The sequence below is a fragment of the Limanda limanda genome, chromosome 20 (assembly GCF_963576545.1).
Source record: "Limanda limanda chromosome 20, fLimLim1.1, whole genome shotgun sequence".
NCBI classification, from domain to species: Eukaryota; Metazoa; Chordata; class Actinopteri; order Pleuronectiformes; family Pleuronectidae; genus Limanda; species Limanda limanda.
Window position 1 is genome coordinate 8,512,768 of NC_083655.1, and position 19,919 is coordinate 8,532,686.

At 45.3% G+C, this 19,919-nt stretch overlaps 1 protein-coding gene across 1 annotated transcript in view; it reads left to right on the plus strand.

The window, feature by feature from the left end:
- gli3 (GLI family zinc finger 3) overlaps nucleotides 1–19,919 on the plus strand; it is a 72,756-nt gene that overhangs the window by 41,978 nt on the left and 10,859 nt on the right. Inside the window, exons 4-9 of the mRNA XM_061094036.1 lie at nucleotides 7,256–7,461; nucleotides 10,705–10,866; nucleotides 14,796–14,997; nucleotides 16,737–16,956; nucleotides 17,990–18,103; nucleotides 19,303–19,443. Of these exons, the coding sequence (XP_060950019.1) occupies nucleotides 7,256–7,461; nucleotides 10,705–10,866; nucleotides 14,796–14,997; nucleotides 16,737–16,956; nucleotides 17,990–18,103; nucleotides 19,303–19,443 (1,045 nt within the window). The remainder of the gene's footprint in view (nucleotides 1–7,255; nucleotides 7,462–10,704; nucleotides 10,867–14,795; nucleotides 14,998–16,736; nucleotides 16,957–17,989; nucleotides 18,104–19,302; nucleotides 19,444–19,919) is intronic.

The following is a 19,919-nucleotide window of genomic DNA, read 5'->3' on the forward strand; positions in this document are numbered from 1 at the left end:
TTCCTCCTTGTTTTCAGAAGTTTAACACTTCAACACCCTGGAGTCCCCTCCTGTCTCCTCCGTAGCCCGGGGCTTGCCAGAGGAACTCAAAACACGAACTGAGAGCTGCGTTAATTCCACCTGCATTTGGTTTGAAGGAAAACAGCAATCAAATGTGTAATTTGCAGCAAAGCAGAGCTGAAGGTTGAATGTTCCATGTAAAGTGATCGCTCTATTTGTAGAAGGAGAAAATCAAGCACAGGAGAGGACCGAAACAAGAACAAGAAAATATTTTTTTGTTTCACGTTTGTTCCCAGCCTCCTTGAAAAGACTTGCTCCTTTTGTTTCATTCCACTTTCATGTTTTCATTTCCTTGCCGTACACTGTGTTGATTCGTTTTGCTCGACGTTCTTATCTCGATGGTTGAAATTGCATTTAATTGCAGAGTGGAATTTTTTTTTTTTTTCAAGCAGCCTGGGAAAAAAACACCCCCCTGCTGCGTGGCAAAGCCAAACATAAACTTTCCAAAACGACGACTGTGTTTGGTTATAACTTACAAGCCGCACAAGCGGGGAAAAGATGTGAGTCTGCCTTTATTTTGGGATAAAGCGTAATCCTCTCACTTTGTGGGAGTAGAAAGAGCCTTGATCTAAAACAAGGAGAGTATTTCATGTGCGACACACCTTCACCGCGTGTGTGACCTCTCCTCGGAGTTCACGGAAGAGCCGCTAACACCTGGGCCCGTTTGTTATGAGCTCAGTCCGTCACACTCACTGACTCCTGTTGATCAGCACATGTTAGTGCTCAGGTAGCGTGGAAGTGATACGTGCTCACGGGGTTGTACTGTACGTCTTCCTGCCGGGACAAGTTTGCATGTGTGGATGATGTGACTGAAACACACAGGGGGAGGAGATGGAGGAGCTAAAGTAGAACGCTGGGTATTGGACTGGACAGCTGTATGTGTGTGTGAGTGTGTGTGTGTGTGTGTGTGGTGTAGGGGAATGTCTGGCACGCCTCCAGAGGTATCCCACAGAGAGGGAATCCTGCTTGATGGGACCATGAATAGAAAGTTTTCCCCACCCACTGAACCCGCCAGGCCCTTTGATGTCAGAGGGTCACACAGAGCCCTCGCTGCATCGGGAGGGAAGGCGGGCGGGCGGGGGGGCATAGTTCTTGCCGTGAATGCCTGGCAACCTCACCGTGCGCTGCCAGGTCCGTGCGCGGTCTGCTCGGCCCGGCCCAGAAGAAAAGCTCAAAGCGGAGGGGAGGAAATCCAGAGAGCAGGGACAACAAACTACGAGTCTCACAGAATACTACACTGTGAAGTTCTAAGGGTTAGAATACACCACTGCTGACATGCACCCCCCCCCATTGGATACCAAACATAGGTGCCACAGAAACTATGGAGATAACTTGGAGACTTGTACAAGACTTGGATTCGTCAGCACAGGTTATTCTAGTTCACCAATTCCTCTTTTTTACACCAAAACTTTTGGGCATAAAACTCCAACTGACTCCTTTCCCATTGCCAGTAGGGGAGTTTCTACTTTTGTGTGTCTGTCTTGCCAGTGTTGCACCTTGCACAATATGAGAAAAGGATAGCTGTTGTGTCATGTTCCCAAGGAAAGTACACAAACCGTCAGGGCTTAAAACGTAATACTTAAAAGCTTAAAATTGCTGATGACGATAGAAAGTTTGGACATGTCCAGATCTGAGCAAAATCTATTTTTAGATGAAGACCATGCGATTTGCTGGAAAGCTCTAAAAGAAAACTACCACGTCAACCTCGAGGAGGATTGTTCTGCCGACATTTGATCATAAATTCCTCCTGCAAACACTGAGAATAATCAAGTCACTAGTGCGTTTGACAGCGGAAACAGACGAATGTGTCAAGTTACACCTGTACCGTGTGATCAGCTTCACAGAGAAACACACCGTCAAAGAGAGTTTAAGTTCTTAACACTGTAGGCAAACACACGTGTGTCAGTCATGCTACTGGAATATTTATGAGATGACAATCACATGTCAGCATTTTGGGAAATCTTTATTCACCATGTGCGTTGTGTCATATTAAGTGTATCCACTTTTCTGGAAAAACTCACAATAGTTTGAAGCAGAAACAGAGAGTGTAATGAGGTGTTTGCTATCTAGAGGTCATGACATGGACACTGGATCTGAATATAGAACTAAGAGGAGTTTAAGCCGCCCTGTAATTATCATTACTAACTTGTAAAGTCATTGGAAGTCATTGGAATGTTCTTCAGCAGCTGAACTTAATGAATATATTTTTTCCTGTTGAATCATTAAGAAGCCTGAGTCTCTATCTCCCTCCGTCTGTTTGTCTGTCTCCTGGTCTCTCTGTCTCTTGTCTCCCTCTCGTCTCTCTGGGACTCAGCTGGCTCTGTTCCTGTGGCCGTTTGATCTCGCTGAAAGGGTTTGGAGCTTTAAAGTGCTTCTGCTTCCGCTGTCAGGAGCCCCTCTCTTCCTCCGCTCTGGTTTAGGCTTTCAGAGCGATGGCAGCCCTGTGGCTGGGTGGGTTAGAGGGTTTGGCAGTGGCGGGGGGGAGCAGAGGTTTTCTATAAAGGGGGTGAGATGGAGGTGAGGTGCGGTGGGGGGGTGAGTGTGTGATGCTGTCAGCCTCGGTCAGGAGAGCAGCCGACACCTGAAGGATCCCGGCGCCCTCCGAAACCGCAGTTCCCAACTCACTCAGCCCCTGGTGGCCACAGGCACACTGTGTCAGGAGAGGCAGTTCTACCTGTGTGTTACTGTACAATCCTTCCATTAAATATCATGTTAAAATGCAATAAGGTTATTTTGACATCTGTGTTTGAGGTTGTGAAGCAACTCACAACCTCTAACACAGATGTTTTTGCTCTGACTCCCAGTTTGATGAGGATTTGCTCTGCAAGTCCAACAGCTCTCTGCACCACGCAGTATTTTCCAGTATGGTTAATACTAGACCATCTTTGCAGTTGCCCGCTCAACAGTTAAAACCATAAAGCCAAACTAAAACATACCCCAGCTGTTGAGTTGAGAACCTGAACTCTCCAACATAAAAGTTGGTTTGTGGTTAAAAAGTTTATATATATATGAAGTTTCCATAGGATCCTTAAGGCAACAGTCAGATGCCTGGTGCAGTAGCTGGTTGTGAACATGAAAGTATTTGGCTCATGAGGTAAAGCAGGTTCATCCAGTGACTTCTACTGTAAAGCCCGTAGAGTCAAGACTAGAAAAGCTCCATATAAAGGCCGTCTATTCCTTTATTGTGTCTATGACCCAACAATCCGTCCGTCAACAGTAAATGTTAATTATGACCAAGATGAAGTCAAAACATTCTGTGACTTCTTGACTCGCAGCTTGTGAAGTCATTGTTTCCCACAATTAAAGCCACATTATCCACATTTCACATTTCTCTGGCTGCGTGTCGGACAGAGCCGCCACTTTAGTGAAGAGGATAAATGTTTCCATCTGTCCATAACACCAGTCGCTCAAAGTCCTCAATATCAATTTGGTAACGTTTTATTGAGACTAAATGTGACACACACACCGCACTGTCCAAATAAACTGATTGAGTTTAATCTAATTTCTCTTGGAGTTTGTTGACTCTCAGATGTTTTTATTCTTTGTCAACCGGACCCGGCCGGCTAGCATCAGATGAAATTATGACGCTCCGTGAACATTCGCAGTTGCTGGTTTTATTGAATTTAGACTTGCCAATTTCCTGTATCCTTCTGTGGAGCACACATCAAGAAAATGTTCATTTTATTTCACGCGCGGCCATTTCACGCTTGAGCTCAAAGTATTCTGCACAGCACATATCCTGTTTTAGCCCGACCGCTGTGTCAACACCAGCGGGTCTGAGTGCTGCACCACAATGATACCTTCTGTCCTTCTGTCCGAAATGAAGTCGTCAGTGTTCGCCCACAACTCTGTGTTTCTACGGCAGCATTCACCCAGGACCCAAAAATTATTAGTGTTGATATAACCTTGTTCCAAACAAAGTCTCAAGGCCTGTTTACACGAACACACACCCCGACATGAAACCTCAAAATCTTTTTGGGGGGGATATTTACACTCGGTGAAAATGAGACGACAGCGTAAAAAATCCGCAGGCCGCCCCGTGTAAACATGCGATGTTTTTAAAGAGGCGCTGACTGGTTTAAGCGAGGCCACGTGAAAGGAAATGGCTTCCATATGTCGGGAGCTCCGGCTTCTCCTCGTGCCCTGTTTGCAGAACGACTTCTCTTAGCAGGAATTATACAAACCTACAAAGGGAAGTAGAAGAGTGAAGGGAAAGTTTTTTTTTCTTCTCCACAGTAAGAAGAAGCCGGCAAAACCCTGCGGTACAGCTTTGATGTAAATCTCAAATCAGGTGTAACTAAGACGCTACGTCTCTGGCACACACCTCCCTGAACATGAGCGCGTACACACACACACACACACACACACACACACACACACACACACACACACATTCCTGCACGCACACACAGCGCGTTGTCAGATTACTTCCTTTCGTCATGTTGATTAATGCACGCTGGCAGATGCTAAGGCGATCACGGCCATGCAGAGAGCGGCTGGACACGGAGGATCGGACCCTCTCTTGGTTTTTCCCTCTCTCCTCTGAACCATCCATCTCTCCGCTGTCCTCCTCAAATCCCCTCACACCTGGCTCTGCACCCCCCGAGACCTCCTTTTCTCTCCTCCCTCTCCAACTCACCCTCTATCCCAACACTTCTCCCTCCCAATTCATATCGTCACTCTCCTCCCTCCTGACTACCATTCATGGTCTGCCTCTCCGTAGCCCTCTCTCCACACCTCTCTCCACTTCTTCTCTTCTTTTAAAACTTGTCTTACCCACTTGCTTCCTCAAATCTCCCTCTACCCTGCATTGGCACCCTCTAACCACCAGTCAACAACATGTGTGTGCTCTTGTTTCTTCCTGTTTCTTACTGCTTCCCCCTTTTTTTTGCAGTACTCCCAGTCTGCCAGTAGAGCTCTGTTCTTATTCGCTACGTTAATTGGGAAAACAAGGCAAAGCAGAGGCATTTAGCCAGGGTCAGTGCAGAGAGACGCAGCCAACACATGACAGGGTTAATCAGTGTCATGGCAGCCGGAGCCGGCGTCTGGCTCCCCTCAAACAGGCCTGTGGACGGCCAGACCAGGAAAAGAAGTCATGATTTTTTTTTTTTTACCTTTCCTCTTGGGTTCTTATTTCTTTATTGAAAATGTCTAAAACGTCACATGCAGCCATTTCAGGGACGCAGACAAATTTGTCCCACATACTTTGCCTTTTACGTCTGGAAATTTCAGGCTTTTTCATTGAAAAGTTATTGCAGGATATGGTGAAGAGATTCCTGATTCTATTTTCACTTTTTCCTCTCTGGTGCTTGGTTGATATCAAAGTCAGTGTCACTCTGCAGCTGTGTGTGATGTGTGTTAATGAGGCACGCAATGGTGGCATGCGAGCACATGACTTTCTTATCAAAAACACACACACACACCTGGTTTGAAGCTCACAGTTGCCCTCAGCTTGGCCTGCAAGGTGTGGAGGAAGTAAGACATTTCCCATGAGGGTTTCTTTTTGAGCGGACGTGCAGAAGAACACTGATCGAATGGACGCGGGAATAACAATCCTACAATCATTGTGTTGCAGTGTCAGATGCGTTCTCTTAATCCGTCACCTTTGCACGATTTCACAGCGAAGCTTTTACTGAGATTCCGCTCAGGAGCATTTTTCACCTCCACCTGCTCCAGCATCACCATGAGACCTGTTGTCACACACTTGAACTCAGTGAAAGCCTTTAAAATCATCCCACAGCCCCTTTGGCCTAATTACAGAAAGTCTCCAGAAGACTAAGTTTGTATGTCTGTGTGTAGCTGTGTCTGTCCTCAAAGTGTGTGTGTGTTGTTGCCGCTCCTCAGTACTCATTACTGGCCCTGGCCTGAGCTCTTTCATTAGGGCGGCTGTGAGATGGAGGGAGGAAAGGGCCGGCCGGGGACCAGGGGATGGGGTGGAGGTTGTAATTGGGCTGTTCCGCTCCCCTTGCCTTGCTCAAGGTCACTTCGAGACAAACTCTGGGCCAGGTCTCTCACTCTCCATTCCCCGCTCTCCTTCTCTTTTCTCACCCTTCTCCACCTCCCTCTTAAACCCCTACTTTTTCCTCTCCCTCCCTCCTCCGCTCATCCTCTCCTTCTCCTGGGGTCTTTTGTCACAGTAGACTGGTCCACAGGGGAGCCGGAGAGAAGTGGAGGGGCTAATTCAGTCTAATCTCTTAGCCTCTTAATGTCTGGCTGATATGTGGATTTCTCCACATCCTCGGGGGAAGGCCTTTGTGGTGAAGGCCATCATTATGAAGTTTCCTAGCCCTCCTAGCCAATTATAAGAAGGGAGACGAATTAGTTCATCTCAAACTTGGCTCCGAAGAAGTTTTCCTGATTGTTCTCAACTTTATTTCCCATCTCATACAATAGAGACAATTCACAGGAAAGGTTTGTGATAAAGAGAAAAGCCCAAATGTGCTCATATTATCCATTTAAAGGAAAAAAATCTTGTGTGAGACTTGCTGACGGAGACTGTGTCCATTTCTGTACACGGCCTGAGCTCAGAGCCAAGCCTGAAGTCATCGGAGTAAAGTGGTGTAGCGTTGCTTGTCGTGGCGCTGGCCAGCGGCGAGCTCGGTCTTACGTTTCGCTCTGATTGAGACGCAGTGGTGAAAGCTGCCTTTGATCGGAGGAAATGTCTGCGTAGGGAGCAGTTGGAATGCGGCGCTCTGCTCTCTGCTGTGCAGATGGAGGCAGAGAGATAGTGTCACAGTCCGTTTGTCTGGCCGCTCCACCGCCGCTCCGACGTGGTAGAAGCTGGATGTCCAGAGCTCGACCGGCCTAATGAAAGGAGCGTGATGTCCTCAGAGACAACTGAATTATTTATGTTTAGTTTACCAAAATGATGATATGAAGCCGAGAGGAATCAAAAGACGTTACTGTTCCACATGTGGTGAATTAGTTAGTCTGATTGCTATAATCGGACATAAAAAAATTATCCTCGCAGAAGATTGACGTCATGCTTTTAACTTTTTTATATCTTTTATGATGTTTTTAGGTAATGTGCTTTCTGGGTCATAGGCCTCACTTCTTTCTTAGTTTAAACTGCAAATTGATTTAAATCTTTCACAGCAATTACGTGCCATTTCCTGTGGAATTTCATGTGAGTTTTTAACACATTTATAACACAAATGCATGTTTTATATACTTTTCTCTCTGTGTGTCTCTGCAGGCCTCCTTCGCTGGCAGGCAGTCCGGCCTTCTCCGACATCTCCCTCATCCGGATCTCGCCCCAGCGGAACCCCTCCGTGGGGGCGGAGTCGCCCTTTCACCCTCCGCACCCCTACATCAACCCATACATGGACTACATCCGCTCACTGCACAGCAGCCCCTCCATCTCCGTTCTGTCGGCCACCCGAGGCCTCAGCCCTGCAGATGGTAAAGTGAAACACACACCGCTGCACAAAAACACGATACACACGCAGATGCACACACATGCAACATCTGCACACAAACTCAGCAGAGCAGAAATGGGCGGCAAAGCCTCGAGTAGACCCTTAAAAATAATTGTTGGAATTGATTACTGGGGTTCGATCGCTATTAGAAGGAATCTGGATTCTCTGTATCAGTTTAATTCCTGGTTGAGGTCACAGGAGGTCAGAGGAGAGGCAACCAGATCCATCTCTATTAAGACCCAGGGGTTGGCGAGATATTATCTGAGTGAGGGAACGGGTGCCTGGGAGGATTATGAGTGTGCTGCAATCCGGGTGGGTGGGTGGGTGTGCAGGTTGGGGGGGGTGAGGGGGGCTAATCCTTTTGATCTGTGAGTCATGTCAGAGATCTCTGGAGGATCCATCAGTGAGCGGCAGGGTCACGTACAGTTGCATCGCACACACCGGGGGGGGGGGGTCGGATTCAAGTTCAGGGTTGACTGGTGTCGGGGGGGTGGAGTTGTTATGGTGTCCTACAGGGAGCATTGGTTTCCTGAGATCTGAAGATGGATTCGGACTGTGAAATCAATTAAAGGTGGACACTAGAACCTGTTAAGTCAAAAGGGAAAAAACAGATACTAAACATCAACGTTAGAAATGAAGAAGAACTCGCCATGATTTTTTTTTATCCCAAAAAGCTTATTAAACATTGATCGATTTATATCTGTTTCTGGATTTCAAAATGTGAAGATTTCCTTTTTTTAAGTTAAAGAATTGAAGCTGTTGGTTTGAACAAAACCAGGAACTTGACAATATAAACGTTTTTTTACTACTTTTTTCAGATATTTTTTAAATGAATGATTTACCAGTTAACAGAATAATCTACAAAGAGAAATCCTTTCGTTACATCACTGGCATTTAGTATTTCCCGTTTGAGTCCACAAATTATGTTAAATGTTAAAAAATACCCTCTCTCACAATATTAACTTAACCAATAAAAGATTCTTGGTTATGTGATAATCTTTCCAGTAGCTTTTGTGTAATCTTGCTTACAATAAAAACATCTAACAATTCTGAAAACACATCTTTCCTGGCAGAGGTAAGTTAGCAGGACTAAGCTTATTTGCCCAAAATCCATGTTCACCACAAAGCTCTGGAAATGGCCTCATGACCTGTTATAGCCTCATGTCCTCACCCAACAAGCGTGTGGCACTCGAGCAGCAGAGTCGCACTTTAGCTCCCTCGTCTCGAGTGTGTTCCTGAGACGACAGATAGCCGGAGCGTTTCCTCGACACCCGCCGCACTCCATTCCGTCTCATCCAGGTTCTAAGAGGCTCACTCACTCAGCCGCTCTCTGCCAGGAGGAAGTATAAGTTCAAGCTGGAACTCTCCACCCTCCAATTTTTCCATTACCACAATCTAATGTGCACCAGTCTCCGCTTGCCTTAAATCAAAACAGTTTCTCCAAACCTACCACATGATCCCCTCTTAGTTCATAACGCTGTGAATTGTGAATGAGGCACCTAATTACTCCTTTAATCAACCTGCTGATTAATTAACCCATCAGCTTTTGTGTTGTTAGTATATCACCACGCTTACAGGGAGCCTCCTTCTTCAATATGCAAAGGCTGGGGTTTTTTTTTTTCTCCAAACCAAAAAGTACATTTGAATAATGATGAATTAATTAACACAATCTAATGGAGATTTAAAGTGGGTGGGATTTAGTGCCACCCTCTTGCTGCCACACATTTTCCTTTTCACTTCTTTCTTCACTCCTCCCTCCCAGAACTCCTCTTTTCTGTGAGCGACGGGTTCGGAGGTATAGTCTCTCGCCCCTGATCCTATTGTTGAGCCAAGGGAGCACCTGGTGGTTCACCAAGTCCTGAGGCACGTCTCCTCTCCACGTCGAGTGCCACACTGACAGCCTTCACCCACTCCCCCCTGTTTGGTGTTTTTTTTGTGTGCCCCCAGGATCGCACTCGCATGCCAGCGTTTCTGATTTAAAAATTCCGCAAAGCCCTTTTCTGTGCGTGGATAGTGAAAGGGCCACATTATGGCTGAATGCAAAAGCAAAGCTAAGGCGGAACCGAGGAGACAATTAAGAAGCTCCCTCCTTCCAGTGAAGACATAATACCCAGATCGAATTAATTTAGACATTTTTTTCTTACATTCATTCAACCAATCATGATGCATATTGCAGGCATACAGGCCAGCCTTAAGAGGAAATCCCCTCATACAGTGTTTCTTCATTTATTTTCTCTTTATTTCTTCAAATGGGGGGAAGAAGAACCGCTGCTCTCTGTGGGTCTGAACCGATTCCATATTTGCATCCAAAAACCACAGTTTTAGTCTTTTCCCTCTCTCTCTTTTCTTCGAGTATTTGCATAAGGAAGCCCACCGCCAGATGTTTATTTTTAGGCTACGGTTCAAGGACTTACAGCACTCTATAACTAAGGGAATGACTTGGAAAAGAGAGGCATTTTGAGAAAGAGAGAGGGGAGATGAAGTGGCGACAGAATGGTTCACTTTGTCTTCATGTATGCAGATATATCTGGGCAGATTTAGGCCTTTTGTTTTCCTTTTGGAGTTTGAAGGAGCAGAGTCGAGGAGCAGGTTGCATATCTGCAGGCTGCAGCCCCGATGTGTTCAACACACAAACACCATCTCTGGCAAAAGATGTGTCAGCCCACATACTCTTACCACACACACACACACATATACGTACTGTACATACACACACATGGGCACTCTTTCCAAAATATCAAGGAAGTGAGAGGAAGAGGAAAGGCTGTTTAAGAATCGTATTGTAAGACGATCGGTTCTGCCGTGCTCGGCGTGAATGCATCAATCAGATACTAATGCACACTCACTGTAATCTGTGAGCAAGCATCCTGCTAATCCCCAGTGAGGCTCTCCACTTCAGGTGAAGCTCCCTGTGCAGCTGTTTTGCTTAACTTGATGGTGTTGCTAATGTGCTCATTACTGTTCTGCTGAGCTGATTATCATCTAATGTAAATGAATGCAGGTTTATAAGGCGGTGCAGGTGCTCTCCCTGTCAGGTTTTCCTCCCTCTGTTGTTCCTCTTCCCTCCCTTCGTCCCGTTTCTTCTTCCACCTCCTCTCTATCCATCACTTCCTTTAACGTTTTTCTTGCCATGCAAACCCTAATCATTCACTCCCACTCGTGGTTAACCTGTTTCCTCTGGGCTGACCTGAATGTTCTCTCTCTCTCTCTCTCTCTCTCTCTCCAGCCCCTCACACAGGCCTGACCACAGCTGAGTACTACCAGCACATGGCCCTGCTGGCGGGCCACCGGAGCCCGTACGCCACCGACCTGCTCCCTTCGGTGGCGTCCACAGCCGGCGCTGCCAGCGCCAGTGCACTGCACATGGAATACCTGCAGGCGATGGAGAGTAAGTCTGAACTGATCACACACGACGTAGGACATGACCACACATGCTTTAAGTCTCCTAGGAGACAGGCTCACACTGTGGATTCTCCTAAATATATCATAGAGTATGACATGAGTTCCAGAACTGATCCGAAGTCAGTAGCCCACAGTCTGAGGTAGTTCATGATCATGAGCACATATTATCAAGATGCAAGCGTCAGGTTTTCATTACCTGAGGACAACAGCAATTTGCAGCTCAGTGACAATAAAGTTTCAATTAATACATCAAAATCCATCAAGGAAAGTTTAATCCCTTATTTTTCTGACTCAAGACGCTCCTCTCTTTGTTAGTCCCGCCCCTTAACCAATCGTATTGTTAGAAATGGGATGGACTCTTGTGAAAAGACAGATAAATGAAAGCCATACAGATGTTTTTATCAACCAAACTATAGAAAAGGTATAAAGTAAGGAGGATTTCTACCGCTATATATATTTTTACTGCATGGTTTTTAATAGTATTTGTTTATTTGAACTCTGGGGCTTTTATATCGCGTGTCTTCCCTGTTCTCTTTCCCTCTGTCATGCTCATACTCTTCCCTATCAATAAAGGTATAAATAATGCTAGTCATTGAAATTATGTATGTAAGCAGTTAAAATCCAATTTAGTCTTGCAGGTGAAAAGACACCTACCACATCCTTACCTACTGGGACTGCACTTTAAAGTGTTGTGAGAGCTTCCCTGCACATTATAGCATGGGTGGCCCCTGAGGGAATTCCACCCCTTAAAATGCATTTGCACGATACACCTTCTCGCACTATTTATAGATCAAATCACACCTCAACTAAGACAAGGAAGGACCTGCAACTATTACGCCGACATTATTTAAATGAGTTATTGTCTTGGGCTCAGGACTGTGCAGAGGACTTATGCTAATGAGTTATTTTAAAGTGTAAATAGGAAATTAAACGCACACTGAATCTTAGAAAGGTCGGACAGTGTCACCCCTGCTTCCTTTGATGAGAATGTATTTAGTCAGGCAGACGCCGCTTTCATGGAAATCTGGGGTGAAGTTCCCCCTGTTCCTGAGAACAAACTAATTAAAACTAGCCAAACTTGTGCGGGTATCAGAAAATTAATTGCTATTAAGTGGGAATTGGAATGTCCCACCATTCATCACGGGAGAAATCCTTTCTTCTGTGTCACATTTTTAAGATTAATAGACTGAAACAAAACAATTAGGACCAAATTTAAGTGGAGATGCGGCGCTCCTCACTTAAAAAAGCGCCTGTGATCATTGCTGGTAATAACTCATCACGTTTCAACAATGTGTGTTCCAGCGCCTGAGAAATTAACACTTTAAAGCTTTGTTGGATTTCAGTAAGAAAACATACAAAGAGCAGAGTCCATCATGAGGCTTTCACTGTTAATCTGGGCTACAACGCTACTGCGGCTATTTGAGTCTGTTTCACATCAGTGTAATTAGCTTCACAGAAAGCTGTGCTAATGAAACACTGGGCCTGTCCATTATATCTGTGCTTTAATGGCCTATTGTCTCTGTTCTCACTGACTAATTAGTGCCACAGCTCTTATAGATCACAACACTGGAGTCTTTGCTGCTCTTTATTAGATAATTTAAATCGCCCTGTCTAGTATGTTAATGTTTTGTGCTGCTGTTTTTTAATGATATTTTATTTATTTTATTTTAATAAATTAGAAGCATTTAAAACACTAGAACTGTTATAACTTGAATAATTTTGGCAGTTGATCATAAGCTACCACTTAACTTTACTTTTAAAGAATTTTGAAATAATTGATGATTTGTAGCTATAGCAATACATTTTAGTTTAATATAATTTACTTTAATTCTCCTAATTAGCGTTTTTACAGTAACAGTATATAATCAAAATGCTTAATAACAAATTGAAAAATGTGACTCCTCTTGTGGGCATCTATAAGTGAAGGGTTTTCTTTAGACAGTTGATGAACCACAACTTAATAAAATAAACCATATACTAATTTATAATAGTATAAATATACAAATTATAATTAAATATATGATACAACATTATTATAAATTAATACTATAAGATATCATTATTATAAAATATGAAGGGATACAGATATGTAAAAATGTATATATATAAAATATTTTAAAAAAGAAACAGTTTATCTAGTTGAATACAGTTTTTGGCATCCAAAATGATATATTACCCTTTATATTAAATATGTATGTACTGCTTATAAATGCTCAATTGCGGATTTATATGTTAAAGTGTTTATTTAACAGTTTAAATATTAAATAATAGAAAAGGTTTTCATTAAGACATTCTCTTTATTGTTTTATTATTTAATTCTTTATGTCCAGAATAATGATTTCTCTTTATATTTCACAAAGAGAAAAGTTCTGTGCTGTCCTTATATTCCACTGCAGCCCTCCTTTGCGTTAGCCTCCTTCTCAGGTGGCCCCCCCGGTGTGTCTGTGAGGGTTCAACCCCCGTTTTGGACACGGCGTGCATCACGTCATTCTGCCTCGTCTGAACCCTCCATGGCCGCGAGAATTAATGACGCGGCGCCTAACCAGCCATGGCGTCCATAAATCAAGAGGAAATTAGAGGGACAGTCCTGCTCCGATCCGGGACGCTCCTCTCTCTGTCTCCCCCGGTCGGCCGATTTATCATTGGGGCTGTGCATTAATAAATACCACTCCCATGAGGCTTTGCAGTGGTGGGACGGCGGCCTTGCAATAAACTGCCTCTCCTAATTCCCCACAAATGGATTCCGTCTCTCACGCTCATGTGGATTTTTAAAGAAATCTAAACATACTTGGTTTATCTAAAATAGGAGGATGAATATATAAAATATCTGATTTGAGCTGACAAATCAGACATCACGTGACTAACTAATGATTGTGTGCGCTCAGGGATTTGTATGTGTTCGTGTTCGCCTCTTTCCCAACCCCCCCTTCCCTATAAGAGGCAGATTTTTCCATACAATGACAATGTAAAGGAGGTGTCGCTCTCCAAACAGCCTCTCGCTGTAGCTGGAACTCAGGCCTACGTTTTCTCCACAGAAACATCCACACACACACACACACACACTTCCACATCCGCACACTCTGATTACCATGTGAATGGAGCGTTCCGTAATCGTTGGATGTGTCAAACGAGAGATGGAGCATTTACGTTTGGGAGATGGATGGATTGTGGGGGACGTAAATATGGAGGGGGGGGGTTACCGGGGCCTGCGTAAAGCTGGTTTTGTCTGCCTTTATGAAATAACTCAAAATGTTTTATTTCCAAGTCTTGAGTCACAAAGTCCTTGTGTCAGTTCATGCACAAAGCACGACATCCCCTCAGCGCTCTCCCCCCCCCCCTCCTTCCATCTCCCTCTGTTTTCCCCTGTCTTGTTTGTGACATCTCCATGTGAAAAGACAACAAAAGTCATGTGTTAATCTCCACCCGTGGCTCATTGTACGTGCACAGAGAATGGTTGTGCAGTTTCCGCCTTTTACCTTTTCAAACCCCCTTCTGAGTATTTCCAGTCAACACTGATTGCATTTGAATAACGACTCAAATTGGACTTGATTAAATATTACCATACACAGTCAGAGCATTCCTCCAAAATAAAAGGCTTGTTTTCTCTCGGGTGAAATGCAAGCAGTGCATCAAGTGACAGCCGAGCACGCATTCAGACGAGCCTTTTGTCTGGTGATTGACAGAAATGTCACCCGCTCGGGTTAGATTAGGTTAAAGTTTGGATGGAGTTGCTCATAAAATCACGTAGAAACTGTTGCTGATTTGTAGGAATGCAGCTGATGGCACCAGGGAGCAGATAAGGTCTCATTAAGTGGACATTTTAACCTTTCTCTTCCACAGCAGCAGCCACTTGGCAGCCAATCCTCCTGAAAGTGACTCTAAAAAAAAATGTTCTCTTCTCTCCTCATCCTGCAGACTCTCGCTTCTCCAGCCCGCGGCTGCCATCACGGCCCAGCAGGAAGCGGCCCCTGCCCATCTCGCCCCTCTCCGAGCACAGCTTCGACCTGCAGACCATGATTCGCAACTCGCCCAACTCGCTCGTCACCATGCTGAACAACTCGCGCTCCAGCTCCTCCACCAGCGGCTCCTACGGTCACCTCTCTGCAGGAACCATCAGGTAGCACACGGATCTGAATGTGATCATAGCCAGAGATTATTCATACCGAGTGATCCATCCTGTCCGTGTAGACAAGCTGGTGCAGAAAAGTCAGTTTTATTCTGGGTATTATAAGCAACTGATTCGAAAACATTATTGCAAATATTGGAAATATTGCACTTCTTCTTGTCTAAAAAGATCTCAGATGAAGATCTTTACAAAAAAAAGAGCCCGAGTTTGGTGCGAGAGATCAGATCAGACGCACATTCAGTGGCTCTGGTTTTTCCTCAGAATGAACCAGAACCACAAACCATCACACCGTCATTTTATAGTTTGTTACTCTTTAGAAAGCTTCAAAGTTTGGAAAAATAGTTTTTTGAGGTAATGGTGGTTTAATGAATGGACACGATCAGGTTGAATTATCAGAAATGAAAGGATCCAGTGTTTCTGGAGCTCAAAATCCTGATTTAACTAATTCATTTATTTAAATCTGCCCGTTCTGAATGTCCCAATTTTAAGGATTATGAACAAGCAACTGTCAGGATGTCGTTCAGGAGCTTTTATTGACTGAGGTGTTCATTCAGGGACTCGCATGTGCCGATAACACGTCCACCAGCAGGATCTCCCTGAGGCGAATAATGTCCTAAATGATTTTCCAATATCATTGGTCATTATTTTCCCATCAAACACACACTCCATCTGGATGTCACCTAACTAACGCTATGATAATGCAGTCTCGGTGGATTCTGCAGAATGTGCGTGAGAGAAAAGGTGTTGGAGCGATTAAGTGTGTGTGTGTTTGTGTGTGTGAGTCGTCCGTGTCAAACCCTCGTGTGGGTGACGATCTCCCAGCCAGCGATTCGGCCGGCCCCCCCGGCGGCTGGTGTCAGTCACCCGGGACCCCTCATGGGAACGTCACATACATCACGCCCCGGAGCCGCAGGCGAGCGAAGGGAAGCGAAAGAGAAGAAGAGAGAGAGAGGGGATGGGGGCGGGAGGGGAGGAAAGATCCATTGCCCCACCCACAGCCATTGATCAGCGATCTGTGAGAAGAACCTGATCAATCACCCGCCGTGTGCTCGGCCACTGTCCCGGTGACAGGACCCAAATAACCCCGAGCCCAAGGAGTGATGAGTGATATGACAAGCGGATGGGCCCCCAAATGTGTCGCGGCCCATTGATTTCCACTCGGCTCATAATAAGATCGGCAGACGTATGGGTCGCGACGGCGAGAGAGAGAGAGAGCGAGGCGTCAGGGGGTCGGGATGAATGGAGGAGGCCGCTGCTCGCCCCCCCCCCCCCCCGAGCCACACAGATCTGTGTTCATGTGGCGGCTCACCTGTGGTTGCACGGAGCCCAGAGGAGTTTCAGGTTAAACCAACTCGGTAAATAAACTGAGGAAACAGGAACATCACTCTGCTTTATTTACAAGGCCGGGCGACACACTCCGGATTGTTTATCATCTGTATCGTTTGCCCAGTGGAGGTGTGACACACTGCCTTACACAGACCACATGATAATTCACAGTGTGTTAACAAGCTGAACATTCATTGGCAGGGATTTGCCGGCAGCTCCGTGGTTCCAGCATTACCACACCAGCTCCTGTCAGATCGTCCTCAGGGATGCCGAGCTATCCAGAACAATCCGTTTACTCACTGTCTTTCCACTTGTTTCCTTCGCAACTGATATTTTAGTGAAGTTTTAACGATTATTTCCATCCACTAAAACCGGTTTTATCCCCTTTTCTCTTCTCTCTGCAGCCCGGCGTTGAGCTTCGCCTACCCTTCGACCCCGGTGGCCTTGCACATGCACCAGCAGCTGCTCGGCCGCCAGCCGGGCCTCGTGGGATCAGCGTTCGGCCACAGCCCCCCCCTCATGCATCCCACGCCGGCCTTCGCCACCCAGAGGCCCGTCCCTGGCATCCCTCCCTCCGGGCTGAGTGCTAGCGAGCGCTCAGCCATCTCCAACGACTCCTCGCAGGTGAGCACGTCGGCCGGTGCGATTCATCATCACAGGTAATAGATAGCGGGCGTCGCACGCCAACCACATCTCGGAGAAGTGCAGCGAGTTAACGCGGCGTACAGGCAGGACCCCCCCTCCTCTCGCGCATCTCCTGGGAGTTTCCTCCTACTTGTGTTGTCTCTTGTTTTTCGTTCTGCCGAGCACGACCCAGAATGCGCCTGCAGCAAACAACAAGGGGCTTGTTAGCATAGAATCCCACCGCTGACTCCATTAATCACTAGAGAGAGAGCAGGGGTATAGAGAGGGAATATTGACATGGATGGATGGATCCAAAGGGGATTTTTCTCTCTGTCCTCAACCCTTACTCAATGTGCGGGCCGACGTTTGAGGTGAATATTCAGTCTGTATTACCTTCTCTCCTGCTGGTTCTCATTGCTTGAGTTTTGTGTGATCACAAATGAGGCCTCATTCAAATGGGCCGAGCCAAAATTGCCTTTTCCTCCGTCTGAACTGACAGAATATTGCTTTGGGGCCACATCTGAGTCTCAGGAAAAATAACAGAGTGAATATGTCACGTTGCATTATGGGATGCTGAAACGATCAAGCTTTTCCAGGAAACAAAAAGAAAAAGTTTGGTTTTCCTTTTTTTTATAACTTTAAAATGCACATGTTAACTCCTTTTTATAATAGAGTGAACTCCGTGTGTAACAAGAACTCCCCCAAGGGCAAACTTAAACCAGGGCCAAAGTCAGGTCATGGTTTCATGAGTTTGTTTTAATTGCACTGATTAGGCCAGCTAATGTGAATTGCATAGTTTTTAATTAGCGTAAAGCTCCTGGCTGGGACTGGGGATAAAGAATCATTATAGTTCAGCTACAGTTGTTTTGTCTGGCTGATTAAGGTGCTGATTGACTTATGAGGCTCTTGCATTTTTTAATAACGCCATAAAACAAACACAACATCAGGAAATTAAAAACAAAATAAACTATACAAGTCAAAATGATGAAGTTGTGTGAGTTGACAAATATTTTTTTCTGGTTTTTTTCCGCAGACGAAACCCACGAGTGAATCTGCAGTGAGCAGCACCGGAGACCCGATGCACCACAAGCGCTCCAAACTGAAGCCGGAGGAGGAGATGCCGAGCCCGGGTGCAGTCAGCGTGCAGGTGAGGGTTCTCTCCATTTAATAATAGAAACAAAACATATTGTACCACAGACATTTCTCAGCTACCTGGCAAGAATTAGCTGTTTGGTAATCCCAGAATTAACCAGTTTATTTTTATACTTTCCCACCACGGTAAGAAGCTCATACAACAACTGGTCACCTGCCAAAATGGCTGCAACAATACCCAAGCTTATACCGTGTGTGTTTATTTATTTACATTCGCCGCGGCTGGTTTCTCTCTCCCTCCCTTCTCTTACCACCGAAAACAATCCATTGATCTTTAGGACACTATGAGGAAATTGTCTTTACGCTAAAGTGGCTGTAAAAAATTAAAGAGTAAGTGTTTGCATGTGCAGGAAAGAAAACAGCCAAACCTTATTAGAGTGGATGTTCAGCCTGAGGTGTGTGAGGTGAGGCCACACCAGCTCCCGGCGCTAACTGTGACAGTGAAATATGTCCCGGCTAATAGAGCAACCTACAGCAGGAAGAGGGGGTTAGCTTCCTCAAACGCTCGGGCCGGGTCCCGTCGTATAACAACCCAGAATACAGAGCGGTGCTTTCAGCGCTACATTTCCGCTCTCCGCACCTTTCCCTCCCCCCCCCCCCCCGACAGCCAAACAAGGCCAGATTCACGGGGTCACTGCGGCTGAGCCCTGGAACCAAATCATCTGTGGCTGCGCGGTGGATAAATTACTTTTATGGCACATTTGGATGTGCTGATATTGGGGAGAGGAAGCACGTTTCCTGTAGCTCTCATAGCTCGGTTTTCAGCCAGTTTATTAACTCCAGCAAAGAGGTGGTTTTCACTCCATTCATGTTCCTCGGGTTTATTTGTTTTCCGGATTACGCAGAAACTACTAAACCGATTTCCACCAAACTTGATGGAGGGATTAGCTCAAATGTTTTGTTGTAGATGCAGAGTAAAAGGCGTCTCCAGGACTTTCCTTCACTCTGATTTGTGAAAAATCAGAAGGGTGCTTGTACGTTTATCCAGATCCACACCCAAAGTTGTATGGGTTTTTCCTTCGTTTCAGTAGTTTTTAAATAATCCTGCTAAATAACTAGAGAAACATTGATGAAATCCTCCTTGTGACCATCATGTTTACGACTGTTCAGCCTTGGTGGTTCGTTTCTAGTCGACATTACTCTGCTTGATGTCTTGCATACTGAACCTTTTTTGTTTTTCCTTCATTTCTTCAGGACCATCCTGATGGCATGACCCTGGTGAAGGAGGAAGGAGACAAGGACGAGAGCAAACAGGAGCCGGAGCTGGTCTACGAGACTAACTGCCACTGGGAGAACTGCTGCCGCGAGTTCGACACACAGGAGCAGCTCGTACAAGTGAGGGACACAATTTATTACTACTGTGCATTATCATACACAGAGGTCATTCAATGTTCTAACACAAATATCAGAAGGCTAAAATTACAGATAAGGCACACAAATAACATTAAGAAGAATAAAAAATTAAAAAACTGAATAAAAAGTATAAAAACTGAATAAAAGCCCAAATTACAAACGTATATAAAAAGTGATATCTTATTAAAAGTTCAGGATTAGGTGTTAAAGTAAAGGCACTGGAAGTATAGACTTTTTAAGCAGGTTATTGCTGCATGGCTGAAGTTCAGCTTTAAAACGTACAGGTTTAAACTATATTTTAAATTTCAAACTCTTTTATTTTGGATTCATCTCCTACTGTATGTGCACACCCGACCCCGGTTTTTCTCCAGGACCGGAGCTGGTTTTACAGAAGATAAACACAACAGGTTGTTTACAACTGTGTGACGGGTGAAGTCTTCCATTAACCCCCCCCCCCC